The following is a 25,045-nucleotide window of genomic DNA, read 5'->3' on the forward strand; positions in this document are numbered from 1 at the left end:
TATAAACACACCTCGAAAAACACGTTTCAAATTAATTACATTGTATCATCAAAAAACTCAAATCAAATCAAATCAAATCAAATCAAATCAAATCAAATCAAATCAAAACAAAAACTCGGGTAACCATGGCAACCACCGCAGTCGTCAAGGATCTATTATTGTGTCGTCATGCGGAAGTAGGCGGTGCGTCACTAAAACGGATCTGGAGTTGGAGCGAAATCCACAGGTAACTTACAGGTAACCTCAGAGTTTCACATTATATTCAACCAACTCGTGGTTCAACAACTCTCATCAGCGGATGATTACTGTAGCGGTGCTACAGTAAACACAGGCCGCCCACCATGATGCCGACCTGTTGTTTGAATGTTAGCTAGCTAGTAGTTAGCCGATATTGGATGAATGGAATAAACGTTAAACGTTTAGCCTAATGAGAGAAAAACGTATCTCTTAATTTAGTTTGTGTTAACACCAATTTTAAAATGAGAAAGTGAGGTAGCACTATAAAGAGTCTAGTTATTTGAATTGCAAGATTATGCCGCGGCGGAGGCCAATATCATCATTTGCATGTAAATTTATTTCAGCTGACAGACACTGTGTTTACCTTCCCAGACTGCATCAATCAGAGCTCAGTACTGGGAAGGAAAGAGACACAGGACAGGATGGGGAAATGGAGGAAAAAAGAAAAGCGAAAAGGTGAAGGAGATGAAAGAGGAAAAGCAGGTACTAGCCACACACAAAATACTGACTGACATGATCCCATTCAGTCAATGCAGGGCTAATTAGCACAGAGGCATCACATCCACCTGTTGCCCCTGTATTTTGTTCCTAATTAGATTCCAGTGGTGTCTGTCCTAAAAACCTCCCTTTACTTTAACAATGTCAACATTCATCTTCCGGTGTTTTATGACCATTTTAGCCTCCTCTGTATTTTCCAGATTGTGTTGTGTGGCTCATTCAGGGCCGTTGCTAGGAATTCTGGGCCCCCTTAAAGAATACTAAAGTGGGCCCCTCCCCCTAACTTTTCCTTTTTTTTTCTTAGACTACGTATGTATTATCGTTTTTTATTTAGCCTTCTTTGTTTTGATGCTAATGCAGCATTACACTGCAAAAACTCAAGTATCTTAGCAAGAATATTTGTCTTATTTCTAGTCAAAATGTCATTTCTAGTCAAAACAAATCTCATTATACTTAAAATAAGACACATCATATTAAAAGTAGCTTGTTTTTAGACACTTTTTACTTCTTTCAAGCATATTTTCACTTGGAATAAGTAGAAAAAATCTGATAGTGGAGCAAGTTTTTCTTCCTTATTACAATCACAAAAAACTTACTTTCACTGGCAGATTTTTCTATTTATTGTGAATTTAAGTGAAAAGTATCTAAAAACAAGTTAATTTTTAGGTAATGAGTCTTATTTTAAATGGAAAGAGATTAGTTTTGACTAGAAATGAGACATTTGGACAAGAAATAAGACAAATATTCTTGGAAAGATGTTGAGTTTTTACAGTGTACTATGAGTATTAGTCAGGGTCTTACGCAGAATAAATCAGTCATGCAAAGATTAGACTACTGGGGTTTTTTATGGGCCCCACTGAGCGCTGGGCCCCTAGAATTATCATCACCTTTCTCCCCTATACAACGGCCCTGGGCTCATTCATTGCAAGATTTAACCTGAAAGGATCTCCCTGTAGAAACAGAGTCTGACTGCTGTATTTGTCACTCTTTGTTTCACCCTTGTGACTTTGTATGTATTAGTCAGCCGTGTTGTCTGGTCGACTCTGGCTGCTTACATTTGTCCTCTGTTTCCAAAGACTCTGCATCACATACAGAAATTGGCAGCGATGTGGCCGCATCCCAACAGATTTGTATTATAAGAGTCAGAGGAATGACTCGCTAGCAAAATTGAATTATTCCACATTTTCTGCATCCCTCGTCCTCTATTGTTAAGATGCTCTGCTGGTCCAAACCAACAGCAGTGTGAACACAGCTTTGAACGTGGATTCATTTTCACAAAATATCTTGTTTGATGAATTCATTATTCAGCTCTTGAGAACATAAAAAAAGGAAAATTGATCTTGTTCCACCATGACTTCTTGACTCTAGAAATGTGTCTATTGCTACTGATATAACTCAGAGTAATCTTGTGTGATGTAATCATGTTCCTGCAAGATATGGATCTTAAAAGACAGATCATATATGATGTTTTTGGACATTTAGCTTGTGTATTGCTCCACCATGAAGGATTTCTTGATGTTATTAACATTTGTAGTTTTATGTAGCTTTATGGGAAGTTTCGATGCACTGTTTTGGTTCAGTCGCTGCTTTTTAATTTATTTATTTTTATTAATACCACATAGCATCATTTCTGGCCTGCTAAAAACCCACTTCCATTTAGCATTTACCAAGAAGAGTTGCTAAGGACCAAAAGAAAAGCTGAAAGAGAGAGTGAAGCATTTTACCTAAACTCACCTGTTGGCTCAGTGACCTGAGTGGGAATGTGGCTCTTTAAATGCTGAACGATTTAAATATGAAAACTTTGCAAACAAGTTCACCATGTTAACTAAAAAAGTGATGATATAGATGATATAGACATCAATATTTTGACTTTATGTGAAATATTAGGGACATTTTTGCCAGTCTATAATACTATGTGCCATATTTGGAAACTTCTATTAAGAGTCCTTTAGATTTAGATGTGTCTTCACTCATTAAAAAGGATTCTTAAAAAGTCTTAAAAGGCATTGAATTCATTAATCTAAAAACAATAGGGTTAGGGTTAGGGTTAACCCTAATTGGCATTAAAATGTCTTAAATACATTTTTCAAAGTCTTAAAAATGTTAACACTTGGTAAGTGGGATTTTATGATTGTAATTAGTCTCAAATCTCAAAATAATTGGTAACATTCTGACAAGTTAGTGGCAGCCGTCACTGCTAAATTTCTCACCGCCACCAGCTCCCGAGTCAGTGTTTTTGTTTTTCAGACTTTTTATGCATTTATTTTGAAAGGACAGCTGGAAAGAGACACAATCCAATGTTCATGTAGCAGTCACTTTACCTTGGATCTTTAGTTTAGTTTAGTTTATTTAGATCCCCATTAGCTTTTGCCACGCAGCAGCTATTCTTCCTGGGGTCTTTTCATCATAATAAATGACAAATACAAACCATTAACACATAACACATTAATACATAAAACAAAAATACATACAGAAAACACATACTCAATACATACACATACAAAACAAAACATCCAAGACAAACACTTAACATATGTTCCCCGCTCCTACATTGAATCACTACACAACAAGGATACCAGGACCCAATTTACAAATATAGGCTACTAATGGTCAAAATTGCGAACAAAATAATAATCTCTTAGTTTCATTTTAAAACTAACCATGTTTCTTTGTTGTATAACATAATTCGGAAGGGCATTCCACTCCTTCATAGCTCTATATAATACTGTACCTTGAGAGAGAGCCCTGGGTAAAATAAAATAACCTCCAGCAGCATGTCCAGTTGAATAATTATGTATGTTTGAACTAAAAGATAATTTTCTATACAAAATGTATGGCATTTTAGTTGTTATTATATTTCTAAGAAAAACCATCAACAAATATGACAATCTGTGCTTCACATCCAGCCAACCAAGACTGGCATCATGCATTTGACAATCCATATGTGACAAAACCAGTGCTTGAATGACTTGTTTAGTAATTTGTGCTGTTAGATATTTAGAGCATCTCCTAATCATTGAAAGAATGTTTCCAATTTTGGTTATTATCCTCTTAATATGCATGTCCCATGATAATGAACGATCACATAGGAAAGTGGGTAAAATTGTCCCTAACCCTATGTAATTAATGTGGTGTTTTTTTTTTTTTCTTTTTTCTGCATTTGTGTTTATTATGAAGTCGGTTAAGTGGCTTTAAAAAAGTCTTAAAAAGTCTTAAATTGAACTTGGCTTAAGCTGTAGGAACCCTGGTATGGAGCAGCTCTCTCCACACTGTGCACGTTGTAAGAGGCAGGAGTCAGGAGGAAATCAGCGGCGGTCATGTGACTCGGTGGAGGGCGGGACTGTGCGTCTGTGCCGGCCAGTAGCAGCGCAGCGTCGGTCCAGGTCCCAGCAGCTCCGTGGGAGAAAAAAAAAGAGAGCCACAGAGGAGACGAATAACGGTACTCTCCAATATTTATGGAGCCGATCGCCGCATTTAACCGCACCGCAACCGCGTCCCCGGCCGTGATGCGTACATGAAGAGACGCGTTGGGAAGCGGACGCGGTGAGCGGCGTTTTTCGGGGGGGCTGACGAAAACAAGCGGTCCACCATTGTTTGCGTAGAAATAAGAGAATGGCCTGGATGTGGAAGGTAAGTGGGGCTTTCTCTCAGTCACACACATACATCACAGTCCAAAAAAAAAAAAAAAAAAAAAAACGGGGGGGAAAAGGGGGGTAGAGACAGACGAGGAGCTCCTGACGTGGTTGTCTTGTAGGTCAGTGTCCATTTTTACAGATGTGAGGTGAAATGAGAGCAGGAGGCTGTGGCGCTGCTGCTGCTGCTGCTGCTGCTGGTGATGCTCCGTGGAGGTAATGATGAAGCCTCTCCTGGTTTCTGGATGTTGGTCTGGGTTTGGTCTCTGGATTTATGATTTTTTTTTTTTATTATTATTTTTGAGGGGTTCGTGCACATGACAGGAAACACAGAGGAAACTAGGCCCAGGTGTCGGTGCTGTGCAGTCAGTCAACCGGTGTTTGTGTTTGTAGCAGCTCGTGGAGAGACAGCAGTGCATGTGCATGTGCAGGCCAGCCAGCCAACATCCCTCATGAGACGTTCAGGTGTTCACATGTGTCGACAGATGAGGAGAAAGTTAATGAAAAGTTCCTCACTGACTCCCACTCTTTTCCTCTCATTTTCAATTCAGTGCTTTAATCTCAGTAATGTGCACATTTACAGATGTTGGCATCAACAACACTGCCAGAGGTTATGGTGTACTAATTGATCATGAGTGACACAGAACACATTTAGGATTAGTTATGGCTGTGACTGACAGTTATCTTATTATTAATTAATAATAAATAAAGACAAACAATTATTCTCAGTTTAAAATAACAGAAATCAATGAATGAGTTCCCTAGAGTTCAGCGTGACATCTGCAGATGGTTTATTATGTCTGACTAACAACCTAAAACCCAAACATAGTGAATTTATAGTGATACTAAACAGAGGAAATGAGGAACTGGTCCCAGTAGTGGATGAATCATATAAACAGTTTAATGAGAGAGTTGCAGAACTTATTGTTTCAACATCACCAGTGGCGAGACGTAATTCCTTGACTTTTCAGTGACGTATTTTACTCTATAAAGTTTTGGACAATAGTGAAAAATGTGCATCAAAGCTTCCTGGGTGACACCTCTGGTTTGTTTGTATGTTAAACTGTTTAAAACATTAACATATTCAGCAAACAAACATATGAGAGAAAAGTCCTCATCTTTTAGAAGTTGCACCACTTTATTCTTGCTAAAATTGTTTAATTAAGGTCTCAAACTCAAACATATTCACTTTACAACAGAGAGAGTAGCAAATCATCACTTGAGAAGAACTTGAACAATTAATAGTTTGACTTATTACCTCTGGTTTGTGTGGTGGTCACTCTAAAAGCCACAGATATTAAACTGGGACCAGAGAACATTTGATCAACTTTCTTGAGAAGTAACTTAATCCGTTATTAAAGTTCTTGTAGTTGTTGATAAATGTTTGTTGTCTGACCGGCAGCCAAACTTTAAAAGATAGCCTACCTAGTTGACCCTGACATAAACCAGATGGGCAGTGGTTTGGTTAGCAGGGTCGTAAAAGCAGCTTGACCCAAAAAGCTTTGCATCTCTGTTTATTTCATTTGCATGCTTGTGCTGTTTTACATTCCTGCACAATAGTTGTCTGTACGAATGTGAGTGTGTTTTTCAACAGGAACAAACTGTATTTACTACTCACATCACTCAACTTACTTTATAGCCCATGCATGTAAATACCCACAATTACTAGCATTAAAGCAGAAGTAAGCGATCCGGTCGTTTTGGGTAATGCTGCGTTCCAGGCAGGCTTTTGAAACCGTAAATTACAGCTTCAAGTCACGACTTACGACTTTGTAGCGTTCCAGGCAATCCACTCGTGTTTTTCCGACCTGTTTTACCTGTGAAAGTCACTATAACGGCCACTCGTAATTTCTGACCCGTGAACTCATACCAGATCGAACTGGTACCACTTCACAGGTTGGAAAAACACGAGTTACGGGTTGCCTTGAACGCACCATAACGTCTTGTCAGCCGATGGAGTTAGCAGCCCTCGCCCTCGTCATGGATCTATTGGTCCTCGTCCCTACGTCACCACATTCAGGCGCATCCATTGGCTGCACACACAGAGAGGACTGCCCCTTCATGCCGTTCTCTCTCCTCATTGGATAAAACTTGTAGGATACGAGAAAAGTTTTCTCCTCGGCTCAGAGCAGAGCAGAGTGACGGAGAGACCCGTGTTTCAGACCAAACACTCTATATAAGTGATTGCTGTCGGAAGATAGAACTATTTAAGACTTATTAAAACAAAAATATCGCTTACTTCTGCTTTAAAATGTTCTGCTTTACATTTCAACTCTTGGACCGTCCTCTTCCTTTTTAAGTGAGTCCAGTCCTCTACTGAAATGAAGCTTTGATAATGGAAGTGCTGGATGTTGGCACTGGATGTTTGTTCAGATACCAAGTCTTGTTTGTTTGTTTGTCTGTTCTTGGATCAGATATTTCCTGATCAATGTGATGCTTTCAAGAGTTCTGACAGTATTTCATTCTGGTTTTACATTCTTTAATGTCAGGAATGGAAAAAAGTTTGATTTTGGTTCTTGTTCAGAGGCTGCAACTAAGCTGATTATTTTCTTGTTTTACTTGTCAACTTGCCCGGGCACGTCAGGAGTTCCTAAAACATTTTCCTTATTGGATCTATAGTTGAAAACCCACTTATATTCAATTTACGCTTAAAACCATAAACCTCACACTTAAACCAGCTGGAACCAGGTATTGTTGCTTGAAATATGACTGAAAAGATTATTGTTTTGTTGAGCAACTAATCTCCTAATCTATTAATCGCGGCAGTTTTAATTGCCATTGAAGCGTAGGTAGGTTAGTGTGTTGGCACAGGTGTTGTTTTTGATTCCCAGCTCTGATCATGATATATGAAGTCACAAGAAAACGCAGTGAAAACCTCCAAAGCCGTGGAGTCGTGTCCCACTTGTGCTTCTCAAAAACTTTTCGCATAATGAGGTCATATTATCGCAGTATGACTATGCTGAAACCTGATAAATGCTCTTATTGAATCATCACCTCGGGTCTAATCCACAGCACAGCAGATACTCAGTTTGCTGCGGTGGTACAACTGCTGCGCTCAGCCTGTAGAAAGTTGTTTTCCTCCTCCATCCTCCATCCATCCATCACGCTGGCGGAGCGTCAGACAGTTCGTCACAGCCAACACGCCGCCTCAGTTTGGCTTTTTGTCAGACTTCAGACTTCTTGTTTTATCCATATTTCATTGTGCCAAAGTTGAGAGCTTTTTTTAAATTTATTTATTGAAAAGCACTTTTGTTCCCATCAGTCCCCCGACACCCACGAGAAGAAACGCGTCCCTGACAGGAAGCGATCTCTCAACAACGTGTCACTTTCACAGACTTTATTGTCACATCAGACTCGTTAGGGCTGTTTCTGTTATCGGAGAGAGCACTTGGTCCCAAACTAGAACTGACACCGTACTCTTTCATTATATATTAAAAAGTAGGAAAAGTGGACCAAAGTAAATGAGCTGTAACTTTAAAGTAAAACGCCACCAGTTGTTTTCCTGCTGGTTTGTGTTGAGAAGTGGTGATTAGGTTCATAAATCCTGCTCGGCACATTGTGTCAGACTCTAGATGCCCATAATACAAATGTTTATATCTTTCAGTAAGCTGCTGCCTGAAAGTGATGACAAGCCAGAGCAAACATGCCTTCCTCTGGTAATCCACTTTCCTTGTTCCATCCACTGTGATAATGGACATTTATGAGTTTTGTATGGGGCAGTTTTGACACTTAATAACAACATATGGAAACGCTTTGCTGTTACATGTTGTTACATCATGAGTCATGCCTTGTTTTATTACATTGGCGTTGCCCAGGGCGCCCTCAGACTGTGTGACAGTTAACTGCTTGTCACATTGCGTAAATGTGTTTAATAAAGTCTTGGTCTCTTGGTCTTGTCTCTCTGCGCTTGTCTCACATGTGAGACTAAAGGATATCTGATTAAGGCTTGAGAGATAAATATATGTCATTATGTCATCCATCTGCTGCGCTCCACTGCTTTAAAGTTGCAGCTGTGCAGGTTTTGTTTGTGCGGCTCTGCCAAAGTCACAAACTTTAGTTGTTGTTTTTTTGTTTTACCCTTTTGCATCCAGCTCTTTGGTCTGGTGTATTTGGCATCTTTCCATTCCATATTATACTCACTGGTTGTTTTGAGTATGGAAGCGGTCACACTGTGAGACTTTGGCCCTAAATTTTCATACAGTGTCTGAATTTTGCCGTGGGCTGTGTTTGGCTGCCAAAGCTTCAGATCTTGCCCTGGGTGGATGTGTTTGTCTCTTTCGGTGCGGTCCGGGTGCAACTGGATCTGGATCGACACCCCGCAGATTTCACACAGTTTTCTCTCACAAATGTCAAGTTACATCTCAACAGCACAAAAATCTCCCGGCGTAAATTTGCGTTTAGAGAAAAATGTGCTGGGATGAGCGGCCCGGGATGATGAGATGAGGTGAGATAGGCGCCACAAATATACAGACATAAACAATAACACATTACCATATCACTTCCTCAAAGATCCACAAAGCTCCATGCACACCCCCCACAGATGCATGGAAATTACTGCACAAAAAATTATTGCACAACGTCCTGAGATGATTGCACAATGCCCTACATCAGAGAAACTTACTACGGAAGATGAAATGATTACACAGTGCCCTACACAAACATATAGGATGCCCTATCTGATCACTTGCTACAGCAGCAGTGGCCTGTGTCACATTATTGCACTTTCCTCTTTACACACAACAACACACTCACTGTCTCTCACCCCCCACTCATGCACACACATACATACACAATTAATTTCCTGCTGTTAAAGGGATAGTATCATTTTTTTTAAAGTGGGGTTGTATGATCTCCAAATAGCCCCTAAGTACTTTAATTGCAGTAGAAGACTCTCTGCACTCCTCCCGTTAGCAACGCCAGCCCATAGCCCTGCCCAGAGATTTACAACATACATTGTTGTGAATGGACCCAAAGAAACGGCCTATTTTCACGGCCTAAAAGAGGTTTTACCTGAAAGAAAATACACAGTTCCATTGTTCGCTATAATATAATTTTTTCCAGCCCTTCAAAGTGCAGGAAAAATGCAGGCGCTAACCCTGGGCGGAGGGATACGTGAGTTGGTTAGGTCCAAATAAAAACTGAAGGGCTGGAAAAAATTATATTATAGCGAACAATGGAACTGTGTATTTTCTTTCAGGTAAAACCTCTTTTAGGCCGTGAAAATAGGCCGTTTCTTTGGGTCCATTCACAACACTGTATGTTGTAAATCTCTGGGCAGGGCTATTATGGGCTGGCGTTGCTAACGGGAGGAGTGCAGAGAGTCTTCTACTGCAATTAAAGTACTTAGGGGCTATTTGTAGATCATACAACCCCACTTTAAAAGAATGATACTATCCCTTTAAGTAGCTTGATTGATAATGGGATAAATGAGAGTTTGTACCTATCAATCTTACAGTTGGGTAACCTGTACCTTCTGCCTGAAGGCATCAGTTTGTACTCCTTGGATGGTGTTGGTGTTGAGGATAGAAAGATAAATGGGTGGATGGACTTTTATGTCTCCTCAGGTTGTACCTGCTCTACTTTATTGAACTTTTCAACATTTCACTCTGACATGATGCGTTTCGTAAACTGGGGCTCTTTGCTATTTTTCTCTCTGCTGGACCTACATGGTAGAGATTTTTGAGGCCAGCAGAGAGTTTGAAAAAATGATAGCAGTTTATCTACTCATAGTGTTATTATTTGTGATTTTAGGGCCCATTTAGACCTAATTTAAACAAGATATGTTCTGAAATGGACATTTAAAGAGGAATTATGCAGGATTTGTAGCTTTTCTATGCTACATTTTTACATTAATTAAACAGCTTTGCAGTAATTGTGATGGTTTAATAAATGGCTTAACTTGTTACAGGGAGAATGGAGGCTCTCTGCCTTCCATGTGTGTGTCACTTGTTGCGTCTCTTGGCTGAAAAACAACTTTGCAAGATGCGCACCGCGATACAAACGCGCCCCATATCCCGTAATCTCTTGTTTATGACAGATAAGACTAACACATCGTAATATATGTTATATAACGTTGTCTACCGCATTGATTGATTTCTCACCGGCTTTGTTGAAACAAATGTACATGGCCGGATGGAGGGTTAGCAAAACAGCGGAATAAGCGACCAGACTTACACAGCCCCAAATAAAAACCATATCATCACGACACTGTGTGTGTACAGTATTTTGTAAGAGTATTTAATCTATTTCTGATTTGGCCTTTTGCCCTAAATCAAACTGCTTTACACTGGCTACCAGTCAAACAAAACTTTAGTTTAGACTAACATGGACAACCTCACAATACAGCTGTGATCTTTTAACCCCATATTCTTCAGGTCGATCACTCTGACCTTGCTTTCCAGTCTGTTTCTCCTCGGTTGTGAACGCTCCCCCAGTGACTTTGTGTCTGTCTGATTCTGCTGACTCTTTTAAAACAGCTAAAGACACTGTTATTAAGACAAGCTTTCAGTTGATTGGATGCCTTGGTTATGTTTTTATGATTTTTGATGTCATATACCTATTTATGTTGTGTTATTTTTGCCCTATTTTGCCATGTCTCTGCACTTTTGTAAAACACTTTGTGATTTTATCTGTGAAAAGGAACGAATGAAGCTTCAAATTTTTTGGGTCAGCCCTAGTTACTCACTTACTTAAACTCCATTTAAAGTCTTAGAAAACAGACCTTTAAAACTCTGTGTTTGGTGTTTATCTACCAGAACCAGAGACAAGCTTCTGATTGGCCAACGTTGCCCGATGCTTATTATATATATCCATACTGATTTTTGAAGAGGCATACCCCTGTTTAGATAAATACACCAGGACATATGGATTAAATAACCTATGACACATCTGCATTATATATTCTGTTTTCTCATCAGCTGCTCATATGTCAGTGATGACATACTTAGTGTGTTATTAGATAAAGATAATATTGGCTATTCTGTTCATCCCTCACATATCATTTGCCGTTTAGTTCATATTCTGATATTATATAAACCGGAACGAGAAAACAAAAAGTGTTGAGCTACTGTGAAATCATGTTTTTATTGCTGTATATTTTCTTTAATTAAAAAAAACTCATCGGTGGCACTAACAGGGTTTTTTTTTTTATCGCTTTCCTTTATTAAAGGGACAACGAGGAGTTTCTATTTGGTTATAAAAAAAGTCTCACGTTAATGTGGATGAATCTCCGCTACCCACACTTGTTAATGGGCCCATTTTGGATAAATATATCGTTCTGTCTCTATTGTTATTTTGTTATTATTAGTGGTGGTGGAAATGCTGGTCGAGCCGACGAGCGTTTTTTACTTTCGGTTTCGTGGCGAGTCATGAGAATAACGCCGCAGAATCGCCGTTTATGGTCGGAACTACGACGGTATGTGATCGTCTTTGTGATCGTCTTTGAACCTCTGACTTTAATTCTTGATGATTCTTGATGGCGGATCTGTTGATGGGGGGGGGGGGGGGTTGGCGGAACGATCGTCGGGTTAGGGGGGAAGACGCACCGCGCCGTGCCGTATTAAGTTTCGCTTTCACCACGCGCTGCTGTTATGCATGCACGCTTCTCTGTGGTGTGTATGTGTGTGGGAGGATGCGGCCATTGTCCGACGGCGGCGGCGAATATCGCTACATTTTTTTTTTTTTTTAAGACGTTAGTTTAGGCGGCAGCTCTTTGTTGTTAAGGCGGCCGCCTTAACAGGAAAGCGCTGCGGGAAACCCTGTGAGTCTGTCTTGCGCCGGTCGAAGAATTTCACGGTGCGCGGAGGCTCATAAATGTAGTGTGAAAACGCTTCGCTTTTCCAAAACTCCTCGTTGTCCCTTTAAGTCCTGATTTCTGTCAACAAATTGAGCATTTAGTCGGTCATCTGAACTGGCCCACCTGCCTCAGTATGGTTCATGAGACTGAGAGCAGCTTCACTCGCACTCGGCCTCTGAGTTTGTGTTTTTAATTGGTGAGAGAGGCCATAGAGAGAGAGAGAGAGGGAGGTCTGAAGAGCAGGGCTCCTCTGTTTGTTAGCTTGTGTTTTAATTGGAGTGAGTTCATGCGTGAAGAACTGTGCTTGAGCTGGGAAAGGCAAAAAAAACTGCTGCTGTTGTCTCTCCCCGTCCGAAACAGTTCGGGACGAGCTCTCCATCATCACTCCTCATCAAAACTCAGCGGTGTCGGGTTCACACGAGTTCACATGCGCACATAATACAGGTTTCTATTGGATTAATGCGTGCTCACACAAGCGCACAGTGTTGTTTGTGTGCGTCTTTATGTGCACCAGCGATGGGGGGAATGTGGTGAGTGTCCCGGTCCTCAAGAGTTCAGGGATGAATGGCACTTCTCTCAGTCCCTCTCGTCCCATGTGATTGTGTTACAGCAGAAGGCAGGCTGATAAACAGTGCCCTGCCACAGTTTGAGAGAAAGCACAGGGCACTGACAGGATGTTGAATGAGGCCGAGCCCCTGGTTTATATTCAGGGTGTTATCAAATCCGCTCTCAGATTTCCCTTTGTGCCATTGGCTCCTTTTATCTCTTTCACTTCTTGAGTGTGAAGTTTACACGAGAAACTTTGGGGAATCCATTGTTTTATAGTTTCCTGTCTGGCAGCGCGGGGTCCTAAAGGGAGACGTTTAATTCATTTTTAATCCACAGTATTACAGATCAGTTACAGATAGATCCCTTCATGCAGTAATGATCTCTTTAAAGTGATGCATAATACATGCGGCCCTACAGCAGAAGTTTAGTTTTACTGATGAATATGCAAATTATTAATAAATGCATGCATATGACAAAATTCAGAATATATCGATATACTCTATCCTGCTTTGTGGCTGTTTTGAGCAAACTCAATGCTCTGCACCAAAGTGAAACTCCTCCTGATGTAAACCTCATTCAAATCCAGTTGACATTTGTTAATTAAAGCCTCTGTTCCAGATCAGATGCATTGCAGTGGCTCAGAACGGTAATTTGACTTCTTGTGCGTCACTGCCGTGTTCAAATCATGCAGGAGATATAAGATAATTGACATCTGGACACCGGGACAACTCATGAAGGCAGCTTTCTCAGATCCCAGTCTTCATAATGTCAGCTACAGGTCTTTTGACTTATGTGATAAACGTGATGGCTCGACACAAGACTCTGGTCCATGAAGCTGCTTTCACACGTGTTTATAGCAGCAGAACACAGAGGACTGAACACTAAGGTTTTAGACTTCAGATATCACACCTACAAACTGGTAACCCATTTTAAGAAGAGGAGCATGCAAACAGAAGTAGTGATGCTGTTATGTTTGTTATTCATGGGAGCTGTATTTGTACTATTTGTACTATGTTTGTACCTATTTTTCTCTGCTCACTAAGTAGTTGTCTGTAAAATCACAAATCTCTCAGGCGCCCATTAGAGCATGGACAGTCAAATCAGGAATATGCTTCATTTTTTCAAGGACTGAACCTGAAAGACAGATTGTATGGGCTCTTCGCACAGCTCCACTACTTCCTGAACTTAATCCTTTGTTTCCTGTCTTACATTATTGGACAACCTGATTAATCCAGGTGTGTCTGACCATTGTGACTACTCAGACACACCTGGATTAATCAGGTTGTCCAATTATGTAAGACAGGAAACAAAGGAGCAGCATTAAGTTCAGGAAGTAGTGGAGCTGTGCAAAGAGCCCATTGAGTTGTGGAGACTGGTGGAACAAGACTAGCATGTCGTACCATGTGAGATTTTAGCTAACAACTGTTTTGATTACACATCTAGAAGTTATTTTAGAAAAAAAAGTTGTGTTTCTTTGCACCTTGTGAATCCAAAACTCCACTGTTGACTGTCTTTTAGCTTGTGTTTTGGTCTCTATAGGGTTGCAAAGGGGCGGAAAATTTCCAGTAAATTTCCGGTAAATTTCCAGAAACTTTCCATGGGAAGTTAAGCTGGGGAATTTCGGAAATATTCCAAATTGGAAACTTTCCATGGGAATTATGGGAATTTATGGGAATTACTGGGAATTTAGGGAAATTAACTGGAAATTGGGGCTAATTTAAACGACGATTGTAGTGGAAATAATGAAAGTAATGGCAAACAAACACTGCATATCTCCAAAATCAGGCAGGTGCCAAGTAGCCTACTCATTTTAATGTAACAATTACCGATGAGAACCGGTGTCAAAAAGGAAAAAAGAAAAAAACAAACAATCGATCACGGACTTCATGATCGATTACCATGGCAACGAACGAAGCTTCGAAGCTTCGATTTTTTGGGGTCAGCCCTATAAAAAACATGACATTTCAACAGATTTTGCTGCATGTGATTGAGGAATAACATAGATATTCAAGTACTTGCATTAAATCTGGTTGTTTTAGCCAAGATTATGCTACAATATATTTTCCCCAACTATATTTAGTTTCCATGTTAAGGGCCAACCTTGAATTTTGTAAATTTTGGATTTATTCCCATATATTCCCGTTAATTCCCATGGAAAATTTCCAACTTTGAAAATTCCCAGAATTTTGCAACCCTAGGTCTCTACCATCTCCAGAAAGAGAATATCCGGCTCTGTTGTTGCGACCTGTGTCCGTCTGCTGTTGGGCGCCGAGCAGGTCGTGTGCTCTGGGTGTTTACAGCTTTGTTTTTTGTTTTTTTAGCAGGAAGCAGCAGCCTGCTAAGAGAGCAGTGAGAACAGTAAAGTGGACAGCTAAACACTGAGGTGAAACTCACTAGACCCCTGTAAAAGCTGGGAGGCAAGTGATTCAGAAGCATACACCGTAAGACTACGTGCTATTTCGGGCTATTTAAATGATTGGACTGCAGGGCTGTCAGCGGGGGGAACCATGCATAAACAGTTTCCACAAATATGTCCAAAAGAACATTTGGAAGAATGGAAAAAATATGCACAGTATAGCTGCAGTAATATCACTGTTTCTATTCCCCAGCACACAAAGTGAGAGGAATTCACATCTCAGCTTGACTTTAACCCACTCCACTTCTTCCTGGCTGAATCACCTAAAAGGAAGTCTTTGTCCGTCACGCTGCTGTTAAAGCCTGTCCGGGCCATCAGGGTACCATTTTAGCGTGCGGCTGCTTTATCATGCTAATGTAACCTACATCTGTTGTGCACGCCACGCACGCACATTACGCGCACACACACTGCTGCAGAAGTTGGTGCGAGGAGGGAGGTGGGGCGGGGGGGTCGGCGTATTCACAGCGGTTACCCGGGGTGATAACCTCCCTCCAGATCTGGCATTAATCCAGGCCGATGCAGCAGATGTAGCAGTAACTGGGCCAGCGGGGCTGACCCTTCGCTCACACGGCGAATCTTATCAACATCTGGGGGGACTTAGAGCTGGTCTTGATCTCGCTGCATGTTGGTCATGTTGTTCAGGTGGTCGCTAAACCCCCCGCTGGTTTTTAATCATGTGCCAGTTCGGTGCTGCTGCTGCTGCTGCTGCTGCTTGAACTCTTTCGCTGGCGACGCTGACAGTGCTGCCACTGCTGGTCATTTCCTTGGCAGCTTTTGTCCCGTTTCCCGTTTGGACAAAAAAGAAAAAAGAAAAAACACAAAGAGAGAGGACAGCCAGAGTTTAATGAAAGAGGTGATATGGCAGCCTACAAATTAAGTTCCTCTGTAATTGCAGTCACGGTCAGCAGCATATAATTACATGTCACTCGCAAAGAACCTCTGGGCCATTGCTCCTTTTTATTACTGTACAAAAGGAGCCGTCTGAAGCCGTGACGTCAAGGTTGAGGTTTGGTACTTTGACTGCTCTAAAACAAGAGGACAGAGCCGATACTGATGGAGGAATGAGTTATTAATATGCAGTTTCTGCCTGCACATCAGGAGCAAGAGCAAACCTGTCGTAGTCGGTACAGTGGAGTGTATAATAAAGTGAAAATTGCCCGAGTTAAATGAAAAACCATCTTTCATAAGAGAGAAACTGAGCTTTTAATTCAGATTTCAACTCTCTAAGGCAAAACCAGTGGCTTCATGTGATGTCTACATGAACTACTGTTACCAGGTAGTGATGTGTGTTTTCTCTAGTTTTTAATGTTCACAGTCTGCGCTCTCTGTTCTTCAGAGAGAGCACACATTTTAATCACAAAGATGAGAGAAATAATAGACTATTTTCACATTTAATAAATGAGCTCAAGCTGCTCTTAAATTATCCGGTTACGTCCTGCCGTGTCCGGACTATTGAAAACAGCAGAGCTTCAACCTTCGCTGAGTAAAAACATTGTGAGAGATTTGGCTTTCACCTCCATCACCTGTTGCTTTGTGCGAAAAACACAGATGGAAAATCGTGCAGTGCAGTTTTTTTCTTTTTTTCTGTGATACTTTTATTAATTTGCAGGTCTCTGGCTTCACGGAGAGAAAGAAGGAACTTTAATCACACAGATCAGACAAATGGTCACGGGGGCATTTTTCACATTTCATAACTCATCTCAAGCTGCTTCGAAATTATCTTTTGACTCCCTGAGGGACCCAAACATTTAAAACTCCACTTTCAGAAAAGTAAAAAAATCCTTTGTAGAAGTTTTTTTTAATTCTCTTTTTTCTTTTTTGACTCCCCAGAACAAAGCAAATGCTTCTCCACGACTTATTGATTCATAGTTTTGGGTGAAAAGTTGAACTGGCAGCAAAGTTTTTATCTTTTTTTAAAAGTTTGAATTACCAGAATTGATTATTGTTTTCTTTTGTTTAGTCTCTGAAATGCTGATGGTGATGGACAGTCATCAGCTTGCTTGGGTTTTCTTACCCATAATCCCTCAGACATTCAACTAATGTCTGATATAACAAAGAAAAGTGCATCGAAGAATCTTAAAAAAGACATTTTTCGTTACAAAAAGACTGACTGACTGGCCAAAGTCATTGTTGTCTATCAATAGATAATATTGTGTCTTAATCCCAGTTTCCTTCAAATGTCTAGTTTTGTCCAATTTACAGCCTTAAATCCAATTCCCTGTCACATTAGAGATGAAGTAAAGCAGCACTTCCTCACATTTAATTAACCGTAACAAGGTGATGTTTGGCTTTTTGAAGCGACTTAGATACTTAATTGATTATGAAAACCATTGAAGATAAATTTTCTTGACTCAATGACTCATTTCAGCTCCTGTTTTCAGTCTCCACTGCTCCTTCTTTACTGGGGAAAAGACATTTTAATCATCAAGATCCGGAAAAATGATATTTTTTTAATCAGCTGTGCTTTTTTTTTTTTTTTTTTTTCAGTTTTCATTAATCATCTCAAGCTGCTCCTGAATTATCTTCTACCTCTCTCGGGGGTCCAAACAGTTAGGAACACGGTTTAATTTCCGTTCAGCAGCTATTCCCTCTGGTTCTTATATTAATAATGTGGAAGTGTGTGTGTCCTGTTGGTCTTATAGGAAGGATAATTGTCAGATTATGTGGCGGCCACAGTGTTTGTTTTGAGCTGTACCTGTCAGCGCACACACCTTCAGCAGCCAGTTCTTCAGGGATTAAAGGGTCAAACACCATTTTAGGATTAAGACTGGCTTCTTAACACTTGACTCTCCGCTCAGATGTGAACTCCCGCTCGCAGATAAAGACTGAGCGACTGACTGACTGACTGACTGACTGACTGAGCGCCTTCCCTACAATCTGTAAAGCAGAGCTGCCAAGACAGCAGATCGTCGGTGGTCAGATGGCGTCATCCGGCCCCGATGGGTCCCTGGATGAAATCTGGAGTTTTGGGTTAGAACATGATCCAGGAGGCGATTGGCCAACTCACTGCAGCGAGGAAATAACAAATAGCGGATGGACTTCACACTGTGTACGTATGACGAGGACCAATGGTTGCTCAGTCTGATGAGCTGTGGTGTGGTCTGATGTCTCTGTTGAACCAGTCATTACTGGTGACGTGTGTCTGTTTGTGTTACAGTAGAGTTGGCAATTAAAATCATGTTCCAGGGTGGCAGGAGAACAGTTTATCCAGGTTTCACCATGCAGTATACAATGATTATTTTCATTTTCACTTATTTAGAGGATCACATTCATGATTAAAGCAGAAATAAGCGGAATGTTTGTTAATATAAGTCTTAAATAGTTATATCTTCCGACAGCAATCACTTACATTGAGTGTTTGGTCAGAAACATGGGTCTGTCAGTCACTCTGCTCTGCTGTAAGCCGAGGAGAAAACTTTCCTTGTATCCTACAACCTTTATCCAATGAGGAGAGAGAACGGCATAAAGGGGCGGTCCTCTCTGTGTGTGCAGCCAAGGGATGCGCCTGAATGTGGTGACGTAGGGACGAGGGCGGGGACTGCTAACTCCATCGGCTGACAGAAAGTTAGCCAAAATGACCAGATCGCTTACTTCTGCTTTAAGAAAACAAAACACCAAAACATCATCTTCTTTTGAAGAGGATATGCAGATTTTTACTTTAAAGGGATAGTAGCATTTTTTTTAAAGTGGGGTTTTATGATCTACAAATAGCCCCTAAGTAATTTAATTGCAGTAGAAGACTCTCTGCACTCCTCCCGTTAGCAACGCCAGCCCATAGCCTTGCCCAGAGATTTACAACATACATTGTTGTGAATGGACCCAAAGAAACGGCCTATTTTCGTGGCCTAAAAGAGGTTTTACGTGAAAAAAAAACACAGTTCCATTGTTCGCTATAATATCATTTTTTCCAGCCCCTCAAAGTGCAGGAAAAACACAGTTTTTATTTTGACCTAACCAACTGCTGATCGGCGGGCGCTAACCCTGGGCGGAGGGATACGTGAATTGGTTAGGTCCAAATAAAAACTGTGTTTTTCCTGCACTTTGAGGGGCTGGAAAAAATGATATTATAGTGAACAATGGAACTGTGTTTTTTTTTTCACGTAAAACCTCTTTTAGGCCGCGAAAATAGGCCGTTTCTTTGGGTCCATTCACAACAATGTATGTTGTAAATCTCTGGGCAGGGCTATTATGGGCTGGCGTTGCTAACGGGAGGAGTGTAGAGAGTCTACTGCAATTAAAGTACTTAGGGGTTATTTGTAGATCATACAACCCCACTTTAAAAAAATGCTACTATCCCTTTAACTATGCTACATTACCTTAATTAAACAGCTTCGGAGTAAATGTGATGGTTAAATAAATGACTATCTCTCGTTTATGACAGATAAGACTACACAAACATGCATGATGTAACATCGTATTTGATAAATAAGGTTATCCACCGCTACATGGATTGCTTTCTCGCTGGCTTTGTAAAAAACAAATGCACATGCCCGAGAGGAGGGTTAGCAAAACAGTGGAAATGAGACCGGACTTGCATAGTTCACCTTTAGATGCCTTGTTTGTCGTCCTTGAAGACGTCATCCAGGCCTAAAGGGCAGCAGCTGGTTGACGTTGTCACCTCACTGCCAGATATTTATGGTTTGAACCTTCCTGTGTTTTCCTGCAGGTACTCTATTCTAGGCTTCCTCCCAGCAGGTTAGGTCCGTTGCCCGCTGCTGTCAATGTGAACATGACTGGTTGTGTCTCTGTGTGTCGGCCCTGTGATGGACTAATGGAGACCTGTCCAGGGTGTAACCGCCCTCGCACAGTGGCCAGTGGGCTTCAACCCAGTAAGGATAAGTGGTGTGGCTTATGGATGGATTGGCATTTGCATTTTTCACCGCTAATATTTCATCCAATATTTTGTTTAGTAGTTAATCAACTGAGAAAGTGATCTGTAGATTAACTGACAATGAAAATGGACATTAGGTGCAGCCCTAATGAAAATAGCTGTTGATTTATTTTCTGTTTAGTTAATCAAGCTCTTGTCCATTTTGTACCATAGACGAGAGATATTTCCAAAGAGGGAAAGAAAAGTAATTTTCATGATGTTATTTTAAGACATTAACAAAACAAGCTACTGTATTGAAATCTAATTGCGACACTCTCTTGGTATGAAATTTGGAAAATCTGAATCTGTTCGCTGTGTTCCTTCCCTGCTTCGCTCTCATCTGTCTTAATTACACATTTCTGGGCAGTCCCGTCGACTTCCAGGAGCATTTATGTGCTCGGTTTGTGTTCATTTCCTAACGCGAAGTAGCTACAGAGTCATACAACTCCCAGCCAGTTGGATTCATTTGAACATGTTTCGCCATTGCTGGATTACGTTTGGCAAGTGCCCCCCTGCACATTGTACACTTGGCAAGGCCTGAGAGCTTGTTGTACTCCTGGCAAGGGGTTTTTCTGCTCATTGGCACTGGGGCGCTCCAAAGCCCCAGAAGAGACGGAGCAGCAGAGGCCATGTTTGATAAGGAGTTGTGCTCTCCATAGAGTCGGACGAGGCTTAGAAATGCTGTCCAAGTGACAAAAAAAAAAGAAGTCATACAGAATCAAAAGGGGCAGCGAGAGGCGTCGGAGTGAGGGGGACGACTGTGTGTAGAGTCTAAAGCAACAGTTCAAGTATTTGCCTTGCTGAAGCGTCCTTAAGCAAAACACTGAAACCCATTTAGCTCCTGTGGTGCCTCGCTTCTAGCTTCTCCCGGTCCGGGGATAGTAAAAAAAGTCTTTCTTTGGAGCATCATCTCGGTGTCACGGTTTCATAAAATCCTGCAGGACACCGTCTTAAGGCCGTCTAAAAACTTACATCCGACCCGGCAGAGCTTCATTTGATCCATCCCGGATGCGTCAGAGGTGCTCTTGATCCTACCAGCCGCGCCGCTGTAATCCTGCATGTATTTTCTCAACAGCCTTTTTCCTAAACATTTGAGGTGGCAAGATCAAGCTGGGTTGTTACTCTCTGACTAACAGCTGATTTTGTGCAGCTCGCCTTGAGCTTTTCTGCGCTCCGCCCTTGAACCGAGGCCTTCGGAGCAGGCAGAAAATCCCTGTAATTGCATTAGTGTTGTTCAACTGCAAACCCCCCCCCCCCTCCCTCCCTCCGTTTGCCACACCCGCTCCCTCCAGACCGGCTTTTTTAGCTTAATTTATTGCCTTGACATGTTCGGATTTATTTTTCATCCTGTTGCAAAATTGCGGATGACACATACAGCAGCATCAGATATCCTTGACGCAGCTTTGATTTACTCTCCTCGTCTCCCTCTCTCTCATTCGAGCGTCAGGTTGTGCTATAAAGTCAGTGATGGGCTCAGCGGGAGCCAGGTCTGGTCATAGTCTAGGCCCCCGTCCTGAGGGCTCTTGACCAAGCCGGCTAATAAAAGGTTTCAGTGCCAGTGTGTTATTATCCCCGGCAGAAGCCCGGCGCTGCTCCGGGCGCCAGCGCCGGGGGGCTGATTACCTCCATGAACTGAAGAGGTTGACAGACACAAATAGAGCCCGGCGGTTAAGCGAGGGTATTAAATAAAGTGCAGTCAATTTTTTTCATGAAATATAATCCAACCCCCCCCCCGCATCATCTGCTTTTGTGCTCCCCTCTGCCCCCGAAAACTTTTCCCCTTTGTTGTGGTCATTATGGAAAAAGGAAATGGACAGCGGTTTCAAAATGCCGCGTCCTATCTGCTCGCTGAGCCTGCTGTTGTTTTGTCCTGTCACGCTGTTGCGTTTGAGGTTGCGCCGTCGGTTTTTGTCGCGTCCGCATTTGGTTTTTTTGGCTTCTTATTGATTTCCCCGATCACTGCTGTTTTTGTTTTTGTCGTTGTTTCTGACACCACTGCCTCCTCCCGGACCTTAACCCACACACACACATACGCTCGCATTAAATGCCACATATCCCCGTCCTTCAGATTTTGCCAGCACAGTGCAGCCCACACACAGAGGCTTTGACAGAACAGCAGCAAACTTGATTGTTGTTTTTAGCAGGAGGAACACCTGCGCGGCCTCATAGCCGGCCTGTTTGGTGGCCTTCGATTCACCTGGCTGGTTTTTATTTATTGTGTGTTTCACAGGGTGCTTGTTCCAGCTCTGGGAGAACCTTCACAATCAAAGAGGATTAATGAAAAACAAAAAAGCCGCGCTGGCAAATCATCTGAATGTTTTTGTGATTGGAAATCTCAGAAACATTTCTGCAGCCCGGAACAAAAAGGATTCAGCTGAGCCGGTTTTTCTCTTCTCAAAAAAACAAACTACAGACAATAAATTGGGAGTGAGACACGATTTAAAAATATGTCTTTAATGCAACAGATCCGTTATCCAATCCAACATATCCTGTTTGTTCCGCAGCGCAGGAAGATTAGAGCCGTCTTTTCTTATGCTTGGCGCTCGCTGTCATGTAACCTCATCCTGACAGACAGTATTATGGCTCACGTCTCTGGATTCATTAATCATTAGGGAAGGAGCACGTCTGCTTGAAATGGACTTACACAGTGAATGTATCAAAGGAAGTGCCGACTGAAGGGACGGTCCTCCAAGATCAACAGGGTTTTTCCCGACATGGAGGTGGGAACATCTTGATAGGAGCGTTTTTCACATGCAACATATTTTAGTTGTTGTTTCAGGAATCCTGAGTTTAGCAATAACACGTTATCATTGATTGTGATTTATTAGCTTTTTGCAGCTGTATATTATCACCTGAAACAGAAACTTTGTCGACATCTCACTTAAATCATTTTTATTCTTGCAAAATGGCATTTTCAATCTAACAGACAGAATAATGTAGTCATAGAAAGACCTCAAATAGCTACAAAAACTAAAGTTTGTTCTGGCAGTTTACATAATATAAGGTTGATACTGCATCAATTAAATATTGCAATACTGTCACATATTAGTCACATGAATCATTACTTTTACCACAGTGCAGATTCATCTGTCCTCATGATTCACTTCCCCTGAAACTCACCTTGGATTGATGACTGATTGGGGATCGAACACTAACGTAGGAAACCTCTTTAAGGGCGCATTCACACCTGCTTTGTTCTGATTCAGCAACTAAACCGATACAACTGGATCACTTGTGTTCACACATAGTAACAGCTCCAAAAGGTCCAAAGCATAGACTGTAAAAAGAATGGACGTAGCATCCGTGACGTCACCCACTGGTTTTGGGGAGTCGTTTTTGTGACTCAAATATGGCGGCCTGAACAGCGCCATGTTGGATTGGCCGGCCGAGAACCCGCCCACTGGCCTCGAAGCAGCCTGTCTCCAGACCTGTCACTCAACGTTTCCGCGCTCTAATTGGCCAGAGTTTTAACCTAATAACAGTAAAACGGTAGAGTTAAAAAAGATTCACCCCCCTCAGAGTGTGTGCGGGGGTAGGACCAAAAAACGTTCTGACACCAGGCTTTGATCATGTTTATTGAGGATGTAAAGTCGGCGATTTTAACATGGGGCTCTATGGAGAATGCTCCCTTCTGACACCAGCCCCCAGAGGAAGCCGGGGGGATTGCAGTTTTTTGAACGCGGAAGTGAGCTTCACTTCTCAGACCGACAACTGCCCCCTTGGTCCAAAGTTGTAAACAAGTGCCATGCGCTAACAAACTCCTCTCTTATTGGTCAGAAATTTTTAAAAAATGAATTACCCCAATGAAAAAATGAAAATCCGACCAAATCGCGGTTGAAGCCCAGACCAGACCCAATACTTGTCTTCTGTGTAGCCTATATTTTCAGCCCTAATCCGACCCGAACACGGCAAAAAAATAAGAAAAAGAAGCGACTGGAGTGATCCTCGACCAGAACTCGGCCTGAAGAGACAACTTTCACCTGTTGTGACCTTTCCTTTTACTCTGGGCTCCAGGTGTGACCGTGGTCTGTTGGTCTGGTCCACACTTTGGTGCAGGCTGAAAAATTTCAACTTTTTATTGGATGGATTGGCAGGATATGGCATATTGTGGAAACATTCATGGTTTCCAGAGGATGAATCCTAATGACTCTCTGGAGCTACACTCAGATTCATCTTTGTGGCTTTCAGGGAAACGTTTAAGATAATCCAACAGTTTGGTCCACATATTGATATATTCCCCTTAGAGTTACTTGTAATCAGTTTGTTGATCCTCTCTGACTTTTCCTTTAGTGCCGTGTCGGATCAGTGCAGCCTTAGAGAGCTGCTGGCCTGCCTCTCCCTCCCTCTGTTGGATGAAAAGACAGACTGTTGTTGTTGTTGTCATCTCTTTAAAGTTACAGCACTTGCAGACGCCACAAATCATCTTGCCAGCTAGAACAATGCGCTCGTAACCTGAAGGTACAGTATCAAAGTCTTGGCCCCTGTGAAGGCCTGAGCTACCAAACAGGACAAATTCCCTTTTATTGCTCAGTCACTCGGAAACTTCAGTGTACAACACATACTGCTTTCTGTCGCTCGCAGCCTTGAGTGGAAGTCTCCTTGTCGGGCACATTTCTTTAACAAATAACACCTTGAGGAAAGTCTCTGCAGAGGCCGGACGCTTGTCTATAGTCAAGTGGAGAAGGAAATTGGCGACACCGTTTTGTCTCTCCGCCCCCCTCCCGACTTCCAGATGATGTGCTGCATCTCTCTGTCTAATCCTTTTCCCAATCTGTAGTTTGCACCGGTGATATATATATATACACTCAGATTTCTCAGCGTGAGCACTCATGCTGTGTGTAATCACTATCAATGAGATGAGGCTCTATTGTGGAGTTATGGAGGGATACCACTGAGTTTCAGGGGAAATATCAGTTGTTAAATGTCAGTAATCCTGCACTGGCATTTGGCAAATTGAAATGGATTTTCTGTGGTCGATGTTTTTCTCAACAGAGAGACCCCCTCCCGCACCCCCCTCACTCCCCTCCATCCTGCCTTCGCCCTTCAAA

At 41.9% G+C, this 25,045-nt stretch overlaps 1 protein-coding gene across 3 annotated transcripts in view; it reads left to right on the plus strand.

The window, feature by feature from the left end:
• The first annotated feature begins 600 nt into the window (after positions 1-600).
• st6galnac3 (ST6 (alpha-N-acetyl-neuraminyl-2,3-beta-galactosyl-1,3)-N-acetylgalactosaminide alpha-2,6-sialyltransferase 3) overlaps positions 601-25,045 on the plus strand; it is a 107,687-nt gene continuing 83,242 nt past the window's right edge. The window contains exon 1 of one of the 3 annotated variants that reach the window (XM_085804734.1): positions 601-720. In XM_085804734.1, the coding sequence (XP_085660860.1) occupies positions 703-720 (18 nt within the window). In that variant the 5' untranslated portion in view covers positions 601-702. Of the gene's footprint in view, positions 721-4,091; positions 4,366-17,586; positions 18,177-25,045 lie in introns of those variants that run through there. The other 2 variants (XM_085804733.1, XM_085804732.1) reach the window with 2 other exon arrangements.

This window comes from Trachurus japonicus, chromosome 17, assembly GCF_045865225.1.
Source record: "Trachurus japonicus isolate A0001 chromosome 17, Traja_1.0".
Classification (NCBI taxonomy): domain Eukaryota; kingdom Metazoa; phylum Chordata; class Actinopteri; order Carangiformes; family Carangidae; genus Trachurus; species Trachurus japonicus.